Below are 14,012 nucleotides of genomic sequence, written 5' to 3'. Positions count from 1 at the left end.
GCTTCTCTAAAAAGACGAAAGGAAAATAAAAACTTCTGTGTATTTGTCTCTGATAAATATCAGGAATATCATGAGGTGATATTCAGGAAAGATCAAACATTTCTACTATTTTTATCCAAAACATAAGAGGGAAAATAATCTTTATTGACTTTTGCCCCTTTACTTCACTGTCTGAAGCAGTCACTCCACATCAAAGAAATCATAGGGAGTAAGGGAATGTGGTAGAAATTGCTTCATCCTCATTTCAATCAAGAAAATATATAGTTTGAGCAGAAAACTCTAATACAGCTGCCCCCAATCTTTTGGGCACCAGGGACCGGTTCTGTGGAGAGAAGTTTTCCCACGGATCGGAGGGGGCCTGTTTTCGCATGCTGCCTGCATCCCGCGGAGTGGGCTTTTCTTGTTTGCACGGACCGGTTTCTTGACTGGAGGTTGGGGACCCATGCTCTGTGCTTCCATGGAGGTTAGTCTCCAAGCCATTGTTTTCTGATGCAACGTAAAGAAGACTACCCCCTAATACAAGAGTTCCCCAACTTTTCAGGGTTGGCAGCCCAGAGCGGGGGAGGGGGAAGTAGGGATGGTTTTGTGGGGGGTGAACACATGCATGTGTGCACAAACACCCATTGCGCGAGTGGGGCCGCAAACACCCACAATGCTCCCATCAACACTCGTGTGAATGGGGCCATGGACACTCATATGAGTTTGGGTGCAAACACCTGTGATGCTCGCAGCAACGCTCACATGAATGGGGCCACGAATGCCCACGTGCACATGTCCACACCGGCCAGCCACTCACGCAGCCCAGTGGCCAATAAGCCACGGCCCACAAGTTGGGGGCCCCTGCTCTATACATATATAGTAAAAGAGTATGATATGTTAGCAAAATAAATATAAATAAATTATATTTACATGGATCCATAGGTTCCTTTTATTTATTTATTTGTTAAATTTATTTGTGGCCTATCTCGCTGCGTGACTACTCTTATCTCCTTGCCAGTTATTCTTTCTGCTGCAGATTTTGCCATATTTCACATCTTTTTATAAGTCCCTGTCTTTTAGAAGAAGCCATTAGAAGGGGACAGTCATAAAACTATTTTAAATGTTTAAGATCCAAGGCCCTTTTGTGAAAGGGGCAATGATTAAAGCTCTTTGGTATCCTGTATATTAATTCATTTGAACTCATATTTGTTCTTATGCTACATTGAAAGCGTGACATAGCCTTTATAAATGGTTTTTGTATACTTTCAAGTTTTGTGTTTCTTAAACCAAAATTGATATACTTTCACAAACCACTTTTCAAAACCCACAGGGTCATTCTTGTATTATAACGTGGGGCTGTGCCATGCTTTGGATTCAAAGGCCTTTAAAGGGGTGTTTTGGAGTGGGCAGGGTTCTTATATAGCACTCGTCTGCAACTCAAAGCAGCTGTGTCTCTTTCTGGGATTGCATGTCTGCTCCCCGCAGCTGCTGAAAAGTCTTGGGAAAAGATATATTTGGTTTTAGGGGTTGCAGGTGGTACAGGTGGTACATTGGTGCCTCTGCATGCTCCAAGTCACCTTTTTGCCTTTCAGTCTGAAGTATTACGCAACCTTATTATAATGTGTATTTTAACATATTCCTTACAAATCAGTGAGGGATTATATTTGATGGCAGGATAGTGGTGGGGAAAGAAATGCTGGTAGCATTAAGTGTATTGAAAGCAAATCACTACCGTGTAAATCTTCAGTCACATTATGTGCCTTTTATGCAGTTGAATGAATGTGCTTAGAAAAACTAAACCTGTGACATTTGTATATTGCATCTAAGCTGTACGGCAATTTTCTAAATTTTAAAAATTGCTTCCCATTTGATGGTGGCATGGTAAAAACACAGAAAGATTCAGGTACCGTTAAATAATGTAATTAATTTAGACATATACCTGAATGGCTAACGCATATGTGTACTTGAACTTCAGTCTCATTTATAAAAGCCATATAACATCGCACATGATACCATTTTATCACCCTACACACACACACACACACACAAAAAAAAAATACTGCCCTAGCTGGTGCTTATCAGCCCTCCAGGGTAAACCAGACAGGAAACACAACTAAGTGTACTAAATCTATTTTAATGAAGTCTTATCATAAGACTACATTAACAGAATTGTGTAAGTCTGAAGTTACAAATTTTCCCTTGCCCCTTTTAGGGTGTTTCTTTCCTAAGTTTCTTTCTCTGAGTGTTAAGTGACTATAGGCTTCTTTCTCTCCTGTCTGATTGTTCCCTAGCCTCTTTCCCTTGTCCCTCAAGGTCATCCACACATCCCATACCATTTACTAAGGATAATGTAAATGTCAATTTTAAAAATTCTATCTGAATTTTTTTATAAGATACATATTTACTGTGTTACTTACAGTACATAGAAATGGAACTGCCAGTACAATACTGTAGCAGACAAAACAGGGCTCTTGCCTCATTACATGGAGCGTGATGCGTATTTTCTTCAGTAAAAGTACTCTAAAACAGATTAAATTGCCCTGTAGAATAATTTGCTAGGGAACATGCTGTTTTTGACTAGGAGCCTGAAATGGAGAGATGGATCTCTGTTTTTCATCTATGTCTCATTGCTGCTGTTAAAAGACAACTGGGTTGGACAAATGGGAACAGGATAGAAAATTATGAAAGTGAGATGATATTGAAAGATATCACGTGGTTACATAAAAAATGCATCAACCTAAAGGAGATACCCAAGATAGTTGCATTTGAAAAGTAGTTATTGATAAGCTGGTTGGTTAACCTTTTGATTAAATTCTAGCAGTTCGAGGGAACAATTTTTTTATTGAGAGCTTCAACGCACGATATATAACGTAGTTTTGGTATAAGGAAAGAACTACCTGAGCAATCTAAAATTCTCTTGAGTTTGACTTGTAGTGAGAATGGTGGTATCTGGCATTACACAAACAAAATCCTCCTTTTTTTTTTTCCTCATTCATGTTCGAACCTGTATTGGTACCCTACTACCCCTCAATCTTTTGAAAGCACAGGCACGAAGAGGAATGTGTTGCGCTCCTGTATATTATTCTGTCAACAGAATTGCACCATTTCATACAGCCTAGCTTCCTTAACTTAATAGTATCGAAAGAGATAAATTCCTGACATTAATGCTTAGGGAAGAAAATGGTTTTATTACTTAGCATTGTTACTATCCTGGAAAGTTCTTGCTTTGTCACAAGGGCTTCCTGTAGATTTTCAAGATTTTAAAGGTGAACTCGTTATAAACTATTTCAGGTTATTTTTTTCTTTTATTCAAAAAGCCAGACATAAAAGCAAGCAAGTTACTTTTGTTAAGAAATCTAGTCTTGATTTCCTAATTGCACTCCTTTGTAGATTTATAGCAAGTTTATTTACATCCAGAAATGTTAAACTTGGGCCCTCCCACCTGTGCTTTTCTTTAAAAAAGTATAAATTTTATGAAGATTTTAACATAGCTAATAGATAAACATGAAAATATATAAATAAGTTAGAAAAAAGAAGAAAGGTAAAAGAAAAAGTTTAAAAAACAGCGCAGCTAGAAAAAGAAAAGGGATAATCAAAGAAATCACCATTTCATTCTTTTTTTCATTTTCAGAGGGGGAAAAGTCCATAAAAGGTTTCCAGTCTTGTATAAAATTACTTGTTTTATCCATGGCCAGACAAATCAGTTTAGCCATTTCTGCTAATCCCCCTCCTCTTTTCCATTTCTAGATAAACATAAGCTGGTTGAGGTTCTGAATTGCAGAGTGACCTAATCTTTTCTCTCTGCTTAATATTATGTGACATACGTATTTTCTGTCTGGAATGCATATGAACTCTATAATGTTGATTTAATATATATGAGCACTGCTTACTACATAATTTAGAATTTAGGACAGACTTACAAATACTGGGAGCAATTTTTCCTTCTGTGAGTCTGGCTGCCAGCTGGTTCTACTCCAGTTGGTAAAATCTTTGATCTTCCACGCTCTTCTACCTCAGGAGGCTCATCTGTCTGTACAAGTACAACTACATCCTGCAACACGCCCTCCTCTTTGGATCTCCAGCATTCTTCTCTGGATTTATCTTCAAATCAACAAGGCTTCCATGTAACTACTACCCAATTTAAGTCAGGTTTCACAGCTCACTTTTTTGTTTTTTGTTTTTTTAATTTTACCTCATTTATCTTTCAAGTTCTTCCCCAATTCTTACATTTTTAAGATAATGCATCTACTGCCAGTGTAGGATCTGTGGCCCCTCCTTCTTTCCCCTATGGGAACATTTCCTGTATAAAACTAAATCTCTCTCTTCCCATCTTTTCCTTATCAGCAAAAGCGCAAAGTGTTTATTTGAATACATGAATAGCCAACAGAAAGCTATAGCTCAGTGATGGCGAACCTTTTAAAGACCGAGTGCCCAAACTGCAACCCAAAACCCACTTATTTATCGCTCGGTGCAGGTGGGCAAGGCCCACTGGATGGGCGTGGCTGTGGGGTCATGGCAGATTGGGTGGGTGTGGCCAAGGTGGGCGTGATCACCTCAATGTTGCTTGTGGGGAGGGACGCCTGTGGGGGCTGGGCAGGCTTTGGGGAGATCCAGGGGGTCTCTGGCAGGTGGGGCGATGGGCAGGAGGCTCGTCCTGCGGGGTGAGGCAAGGCGAGGCAGGGCGGGGGTGCCATTGTCACAGGCCAAGCTGGTGAGGCAGGGGCCGGGGCGGCTGCTGCCTGACACCATCGGCCCCTGCACACAGAGGCCAGCGAGCGCATGGGTGCTGGGATGCGTCCAGCCATGTGGGACCTCGGCCAGTTAGTGGGCGGCTGGTTGAAGAGGGACAGTTGCCGTCTCCGGGGCATGGCGAGCATGCCCACAGAGAGGACTCTGAGTGCCGCCTCTGGCACGCGTGCCATAGGTTCGCCACCACTGCTATAGCTAAATTCAGGCTGTTGCATATTTCTTATATTCATTCTCTGGTCCCAATGCCTTCATGGCTTCTGAAACTTTGGATGCAATGAACATACATGAGAGGTCTTTACTGAGACCAAACATCTTTTTACACAAAAATAATTTTGGAGCAAAGAATGGAGTAGTGGCTTCAGTTTTTAAGAAATATTAGATATATTTATTATGCCTTAGTGAATTATATTGTGTAATTTTGCCTCTTTTGATTCAGTTAATTTAAACTGGCAAATTTAATTAAATCAACATAATAGAATTGATCAAACCATAAACACTTTTTTATAACAGTCCAAGCTTAATATTCATCTCATTGTTCATAGACTGAGAGAGTCCAGAATTGGGAGATATAATTTAACAAAAAATTAAAAAATGTATTAATTGGATTGATTTGGGTAATCCTGGTATGAGATGGGATAAACCTTATAAGGATGAATAAAAATCTCTTCCACTGAAGCATGACAAGCTTGATCATAGTACCTTTAAGTAACAAAAAATATATTAGGGAAAAATGCTTCTTTACCACAAGGGATTACAGTGGCCTATTAAATCAACCTGTGAGAAATCAAAAAATTATTCAAAATTCATGGCTTTCATTATCAAATATGGATGTATACATATATATATATATGAAAAGTTAGATATGCAAAGATAAGACTCTGGGGGTTGGTGGGATATAGACTAGAAATTCATTTAATGTCCAGTGTTTAGAATAATCTTGAAAACATTTATTTAAAAATGTTTTAATGGTTAAGATCATTGTCATTTGCAAATGCCTAAGAATGACACTTGTATTATGATACATTGTTTTATTGATTGTGCTTGTATTTATATTGCAAATCATTATGAGTCTTTGAGAGTGTAGTAATATAAGCATGATGTATGTATACTTGTTTGCGTTACATGTAGCTAACTAAAATGTAGGAAGTAGATGTGATGCATGTAGAATGAAATGGGATATTACTGTATCTGAGTCATTATTGGAATATTCAGAAGAGAAAAATGGGAGCTAGTTTTTACAATCTATGATTTTTGAAACGTGTTGTATGAATTTACATTCAAAGTGTTCTTTGTTTTGGAGCGGGGCAGTACCAGGGTTGGATATGTGCTTGCAGGACTCAGAATAGATTTTGAGGAGGGTTAAGTATGTTGCAAAGAGTTAACATTTTGAAGTGAGGTTAGGAACTCTTCCATTGTGCTGGGAACTGGGAAATAGTGGAGCTGTCCTGGCCCTTCTTGATACAGGGAAACAGAGTGTTATGGTGGTTCTTCTCCTTTCTCCAAGGCCATAGGGAAAAGAGGTTGAGCCTGAAGCCTCTGCTCTGTGGGGTTCCTTAGGACTGTAAATTCTCTATTCCTAACAGCTAAACGAAGCTACTAGATGTAGTCATCCATTGAGACAAAGTATAGTATCACCAGTACGCTGCTGAGTCTGGAGTTCCTAGTGTCTGAAGGCTGTGAAGGCCTGGATGGAGAAGAACAGGCTTCAGCTCAGTCTGGCATAACTGGGTAGCTATGGGGAGGGTTGGATTTAGAAACTTTCCATCATTTCCTCGGACAGAACTGGTGTGCAGTTTGGAGGTCTTATCGAGATAATGGTTCTGCTCAAAGAGCAACTGGCAGCCGTGGCCAGGAGAGGCCTTGCACAGCTTTTTATAGATTTACAGGTGGTTCTCGTTTAACCATTCAGTGACCATTTGAACTTGGTACTGAATGGCTCTGAACAAGTGGCAGTTACAATTGGTCCTCATATTTATGGCTGTCATAACTTCCCCGTGGTCATGTGTTCATGATTTGCAACCTTTCCTGCTGGCTTCCAACAAGCCGAGTCAATGGGGAAGCTGGCAGAAAGTCACATTTGGTATTCTTACTTAATGACAGCAACCAGGAGTGCCAGAACTGCCACCGCTAAACAGTGTGGTCACGTGGTTTTTTTTCAACTCACAACCATGTCTCTTAATGGAGTTTCTGGTCCCAATTGGCTTCATTAAGGAAAACTACCAGTATTTGGACTTATTAGCTGTCCAACTCCAATGGGTTTTCTATATGAGGAAGCACTGCTCATGGTAATAGAAATGGGAGGTGCGCTTCAGTCTCCTCCCATTTGTATTACCGTAATATACTCTACTTGGGTCTGCCCTTGAAAAGTATTCAGAAGATGCAACTTGCCCAGAATGCAGCAGGATGCAGCATTTCAGCAATTCCAGACATTTCATAATACATTCTTGCCTGCTATTTGAGCTGCAGTAGTTTCCAGTGGGTTCCAGATGCACCAGCTTCCACTGAGCTTCCAAGTGCAGTTCAAAAGGCTCGTTATTGCCTGTAAAGGACCAGGTTACTTGCAAGTCCACTAATCTCCAATTGCTTGTGTTTGTTGTTTGTTCTTGTGTTGTTCCACTTGCCCGCTGGAACAATACCAACCCCCACCACTTTCATAAAGCAATGAAGGTATTTTGGGTATTTGAATGAGAATGTTAAGCAAGCCTGTTGGTAGATTTGTTGGATTTTTTTTTTTAATTGACAGCAGCTATGGAATATTTTCAGGCCTGGATATGGGTATATTGAGAATCGTGGGTGTTTCTTTAACTATGTTGAATGGTCTTGTAGTATTAATTCATGGTTACAAATCTAACCTTTGTCTTTTCTTCTTTTAGCTGAAGATCCATCTGAAAGCTACGTGAAATTACGAGATTTTGTATTAGTAAAATTGTGTCAAGATTTACCCTGCTTTTCTCCAGAGAATCTTAAGCAAGGCTTCACTCAAGATATGGTAATAGAAGCTCAACAGAAGCTGAAAGTAAATAAGGTATTGATAATATTTTAAATGTATCCAATACTGACATTTTGCAAATTGGTGTCCTATTTGAAGAAATATTCTATATCCAACATGAGACTTTGCTAAATAGGATTTTATTTATTTGCAGCTGCAGAGAATGTAGAATGATAGAGGTATAGGCAACCCTCGACTTATGATGGCAATTGGCATCAGAATTTCTGTTGCTAAGCTTGATGTCATCACTAGGGACAGCAATTCTTACAGTCCCAGTTGCCCCTGTTACATTATCATTAGGTGAGGCAACTTCCTGCCTGCTTCCTACAACCAAAGTCAATGGGAAAGCTGGCAGGAAGTTGTATGTCCCAGACTAGCAAGCAGGGGGAGAGAATGAGATGCGGGGAGGGTCAGGGTGGGTTCACAAGAGCCACAGGTCAGGAAAGGTACATGGGGTATGCAAGAGTCATGGCCCGAGTCAGTGAGAGCGTGAGGAAGGCGTTGACAAGGGCTGGGAAGAGTGCATGGGGCTCACGACTGCAGCGCAAGTGCAGAGGATGAGCAGGTGGGGGATACTTATCCCATTGAATTGTGACTTTCCCTGATTGATGGCTTTCAATTGACTTTTTGAGTAAGTCAGCATGGGAGATTGCAAAATGGTGATCATGTGATTGTAGAGCGCTGCAACTGGTCGTGTGAACTGCTTGCCAAGTGCCCCAGATTGTAATCACATGACCATAGGGGTGCTAGGATGGTCAGAATTCTGAGGACTGGTTATAGCTATCATTTGTTCAGTGCTGTTGTGACTTTGAATGGTCACCGAACAAATGGCTCTGGGTCTAGGACTTCCTGTAAAGTGCCCTTAGATGAAACATTTCATTTACAGAAGGACTACATTGAAACTAAAACTATGGGTAATAGTTATTATTTTGAAAACTATTTAGTATAATACATCTTCTTTTACTGATAGATTCTGCAAACCCAACAGGTTTTAAGGTAGCTTTTTGAATTTTTAGACAATGTTTCTAGGTCAAGATATTACTTTTCAAGCTCATGGTAATATTGTATTGGTTACCAACAGTCAATTTTAAATTGTTGTTGAGATCTGACTTTTATATAGCTATTCAATAAAACCTTTGAGGAATTTAGGACACCAATTTTCTAGGGAGAAAAAAGGTTCAGAAGGCTCAACTATTTGAAACTTACAGATTGCAAAATGAAAATAAATATTTTACCTAGAATGAAAATGTGAGAGTAAATTGTAACATACACCTCATCCGCTCTCCCAGAATTATTTATTTGCATATTAGAATTTTATGTGCCACTTTTCAATCCGGACTTTAGTGTGGATGGTCTGCCATGTTTTCACAATTTATATCTGTTGCTGAGGTTAGATTTTGATATGTTTGAGTTTTATATATTAATCATACTGTTTTAAACAACCTGGAGTTATGTAGGTTAGGTGGTACATAAGTGGTATAAATGAATAAGATTTGAGAAAGCTAGGTCCTTGAAAAAGGAGGATAGATTAAAGCTAATATGATGAATTGTACAGTGACTGCTGAAATTTAAGGAATGGAAACAGTAGTCAAGAAGAAAAGATAGTAGGCAAGATTTTTAACTTTGCACATTGGGAGCAATAATTCCAATTCTTTTTATATGTTTTTCCTTTTAGCAACATACACGGCGAGTTTATGAAATTCTCCGGTTACATGCAACAGACATGAGTAATGCAGAACAATCCAGAAGTTATAGATTGGATGTAAAAAGAAGATTGATGGGCCCATATAAGGTGGCTTTTCTATCATTTTTTTAAAATTTGAATTTATTATGAAGGGAAAGAGTTAATGAACACTTTGTCCACCACTTAGACTTTCCCAAATGCCAACTTTCTTTCCTTCTTTTTATTTTGTCTGAATATCCCTTCTCCAAGTTCTTTTAGCTTTCTTCTTCCATTCTTGGTAAGGAAATCTCCAATTAACCTTTAATTTATTTTAGTAGGATACAAATCTATCATTTCATCACAGTGCCAATGAACCTGCTGGAGGTGGTGAAATATGGTAATGTTCTTCATATGTGTAAATCCTTTGTTTTCTAGAAAAAGCAGAGAGAGATTGCCAAGATGAGAAGATGTTTAAGACCAGAAGAGTTGACCAATCAGTTGAACCAAATAGACATAAATTTACAACATAAACAATTGGAAGAGACGTTCCAGCAACTTATTTCAGATTATCGACGAGTCCTAGAACGACTTGCTCAGTCCTGAGGATTCTCTATAAGAAACATGCAAACTTCTGCCTATTGCATTGTGAAATATATTCATGATCACTGCTCCACTGCAAAATTTCATGTGACATTTTAATCACTTTCGAAATGACTGTGGTTTTCTGTATTTTGGATTTTTTATATTTTTGTGTTGTAGATTCTAAAAAACCAGTACCTCGTCTGCTGGTACTTTGCTGAAATAAAGAAAGTAGATTACAAGCATTAGCAAAACTGGTCTGAATCCCTGCATAGTATGTGTAAGATCTAGCTTACCAATTGAGATGATGCAACAAGATACCAAAGTACAATGGCATATATATTAATACTCTGTGAAACTATGCTCAGTAATAATGAGTAAAACAAAACATGGCTTGCATCAGAAATTGGATCCCATGAATGGAAAGTGGATTTATTTATTTAAAACACTTATATAACGCTTCAAATTAAAAATATGAAAGCAGTTAACAGTTACTTTTAAAAAGTTAAAATAATAAATAAAGGATAAGCTAATATCAGCTATGAATCTTTTTCATTAAACAATCAAGTCTGATTTGGACCAATCCTGCTCTATATAAACTATCAGACTTTGGTTCATCTTATCACAGTGAAATTGTCTCTATACAAATTCCAGAGACAGGTTGCACCCCTGCTGAAAAGAAATACTCACAAATCTCTGTTAAAAAAAAAAGATTACCTGCCTATCAGCTCTAGTTAATAAATTATTTCTCTAATAATTGTTTCTCTAATGTCATGGTTTGGGATAACAGTGAATCTTTCCAAGTGTGGCTGTTTGTCAAAGTCACACCAACGGCATAATATCAGATAGGCCAGGAAATACCAAAGGACTCCAGAACAATAAAAATTGCAAGCCCTCTCTCACCTTTGAGAATATTGGGATTCATGATCCAAATCACTAAAATCTACAGTATTTTACAACATAATACTAATGGTTTGACTATCATGCAGAACTTTAGGTGCGACATAGAAAGGCATGGTGGGGAATTTAAAGACTAAAACCTAAAGTAGCCCCCCAAAAATGTATAGTCTCTGTCTTAGTCATTCTAATGGGTCTAATGCCTAAAAGTACAAATTATTATGAATTGGTGTACCAAACTGAATAAAATTAGCACCTAACTACATTTAATGACTGTTAGTGACCATTTGTGGCTGAAGCTCACAGATCACAGATAGTATTACAATTTTATTACTTTCCATGAGTTAAATCCATGAGATTTGGTATAAATATGAACTGCATTTGGGAACTAAAATTCTGTTAACAGTATTTATAAATACATCCCATGAGAGGGCAGCAGATTCTGCTTGACCTTCTATGTCAAATCCTTGTCTTAAAGTTAATTTAGCTTGAAAAATGGTAGATTAGCAGAACTGGAAAAGCCATAATTTAATTTCGTTTGGATTGCTTTTTACCCAGGAGTATTTGAAATTATCTGCCAATGTTAGGTGGACCAATCCAATACAGTTGCAGAAAAGTGTCATCCAATAAGTAAAAATATTTATCCAGGTTTACTGGATAAATATTGATCTCAGATTTATTGACTCCTGCTTTCTGCCAAAGTACTGCATTCAAGATGCAGCAGGTAACTTGGAAAATTATTTTGGATGGTCCTAATTCCATATAGCTACTGTGCTCATGCTTTAGCTGCAACCAATTTTAATGCAGCAAGTATAAACCCTCATGAAAAAAGAATAGCTGAATATGGATGTTCTCAAGAAATTAAAACTTCCAAATTGTATTTTTTTTTCCCAACAAATCCAATTTGTTGGATTATCAGAAGGAACAGTAAGGGGGAATTATATTTCTGCTGCTGATATTGAAGCAATATCTGCTGGTATTGAAGCAACCAAATGCTACACAGACTATTTAAAAATTCAGTGGAGGTAATTATTCTTTTGTTTAATTAGGGCTGTCCAAACTATCTTTCCCAGCATTTGTATAAGACCTCAAACTAGATGTAGTAACGGCACAGCTATTTGTTTAATCTCATATTTGTTACCTGTAATCATATAGAAAACAGAAGTCAAGTTATGGAAGCAGAAAGGTATAGAATGACAATTGTAGAACTGAGCTCCAATTTTATTAGTGGGTGGGAGACATTGAGCTTTTATCAGAATCAGCTAATTAACAAGCTATTAGCTACAAACTTAGTATATTTCTGGTCTCAATTCAAAATGTGGCAATTAATATACTTAAACTCATTTGTAATTTGGTTGGTAATTTGACAACAGAGACCCTTTTCAGATGCCTCATCTTCCTAGTAAGATCCCTCAGAGTAGCAGGAATGACAGTTTCTTGGTTGTAGCCATGTGAGTGTGGAACTTCACCCTCAAGAATGGCTCTTCAAACTTGGCCCTTTTATGTCTTGCTGGCTGAGGAATTCTGGGAGTTGAAGTCCACAAGTCATAAAAGGGCCAAGTTTGAAGGTCCCTGCTCAAGAACAAAAGCTTAAATTCAGATACTCTTAAAAAAAAGTTTGTAGACCCGCTGATGATCTGTAATTCAATGTATTTTAATTATTTCTGCTCTCCTGGTATTAATACATTTGTGGCAGCTTACTTCTACACAAATACATATGGTACTTTAATCTCTAATAACATTTTGCATGTTATCATTTGCTTTGCAGTCTGTATCACCCAGAAAGATGGAATACACAACATCAATAAATGCAACTTCAAAACTTCTGTGGCAATGACAGGAGAATGTACAGAAATCCATCATGCAGTGATAATTGGCAAACTACCTGGACTAGCTCTGTGTTATTGGCAAGGATTTTTTGGAAGTGGTTTGCTGTTGCCTGATACCTACAGCTCTGATTGCTCAGGATCACTCAGCTGGCATGCCTCCTGTTTCTAATCTTGATGCCTTAGCCATTACACTAAACTGGCTCTTAAATCAATCAATTGTCAATAATCGTGATCTTCATGTATTTGGAACACCAGTACTGCAGGCAGTCCCTGACTTACGACTGCAACTGAGCCCAAAATTTATGTTGCTAAGCGAGACATTTGTTAAGTGTATTTTGCCCCATTTTACGTCCTTTCTTGCCACAGTTGTTAAGTGAATCACTGCAGTTGTAAAGTTAGTGACACTGTTAAGTGAATCTGGCTTCCCCAATCACTTGGTTTGTCAGAAGGTCACAAAAGGGGATCACGTGACCCGGGGACCCTGCAACCATTATAAATACGAATCAATTGCCAAGCATCTTAATTCTGATCACATGACCGCGGGGATGCTGCAATGTTCGTAAGTGTGAAAAACAGTCATAAGTCACTTTTTCAGTGCTGTTGTAACTGGTCACTAAATGAACTGTTGTATGTCGAGGACTACCTGTATATTATATGGGGAAAAATACAGCAGTCCCAGATATTTAGAGGCCGCCAACTGGGACTGCTCGGAGCCATATGGTTAAACATTTAGTGAAAAAAACCAGCACCATATTTTCACTTGTTGCCTTTTTGGGGGGAGAGGGCTCCACATCCCATTTGTGGATAAAAAGATGAAGAATTTCAAGGGGTGCCCGAAGCGAGGCAGGTGGCTGAGTCCCCAGTGAGGGTGATTTGGGGCGGGCTAGAGCAGGCTAAGAAGTGGCAGCTGCACATTTCGCGCCTTCATAATTGGAAAGGATTGAGCCGTCACAATAGAACCCTTAAAAGACGTAGTTGAGACATATCTCGGCTTGCAGATATGGCTTGCATTGGCACTCTTCCCCCCCCCCCCCCGTTCAAAAAGGGCTCTGATTTGTCCTAAGAAACCAAGAGTATTGGAACATTTCAAGGTTTTCTGCAAGGAGAAAAAGATACCGAAGCATCTTTTTCTACATCCCCCAAGGGATGCTGCTGGCTTGCACTACAGCAGCACTATAGTCCGCAAACCCTTTTGTCTTTAGGCAGGCAGGAGTTTTATGTGCGTTTTTCCAACAGGAATCTTGACGGAAAGGGAAAGAATACATTTCAGAGTTGGTAACAATGTTCCCGTATATACAGGAACCCAAGTTTGTCTTTTCTCTGCAGG

At 38.7% G+C, this 14,012-nt stretch overlaps 1 protein-coding gene across 2 annotated transcripts in view; it reads left to right on the top strand.

Moving 5' to 3' along the window:
- Positions 1 to 10,203, top strand: part of HAT1 (histone acetyltransferase 1) — a 33,154-nt gene extending 22,951 nt beyond the window's left edge. For both annotated transcript variants that reach the window (XM_015811861.2, XM_015811862.1), the window contains exons 9-11: positions 7,602 to 7,753; positions 9,393 to 9,509; positions 9,816 to 10,203. In XM_015811861.2, coding sequence (XP_015667347.1) covers positions 7,602 to 7,753; positions 9,393 to 9,509; positions 9,816 to 9,983 — 437 coding nt within the window. In that variant the 3' untranslated portion in view covers positions 9,984 to 10,203. The remainder of the gene's footprint in view (positions 1 to 7,601; positions 7,754 to 9,392; positions 9,510 to 9,815) is intronic.
- The last annotated feature ends 3,809 nt before the right edge of the window (positions 10,204 to 14,012 follow it).

This window comes from Protobothrops mucrosquamatus, unplaced genomic scaffold, assembly GCF_001527695.2.
Source record: "Protobothrops mucrosquamatus isolate PMUCROS unplaced genomic scaffold, P.Mucros_1.0 scaffold54, whole genome shotgun sequence".
Classification (NCBI taxonomy): domain Eukaryota; kingdom Metazoa; phylum Chordata; class Lepidosauria; order Squamata; family Viperidae; genus Protobothrops; species Protobothrops mucrosquamatus.
This window is presented reverse-complemented; position numbering and strand designations above follow the sequence as displayed.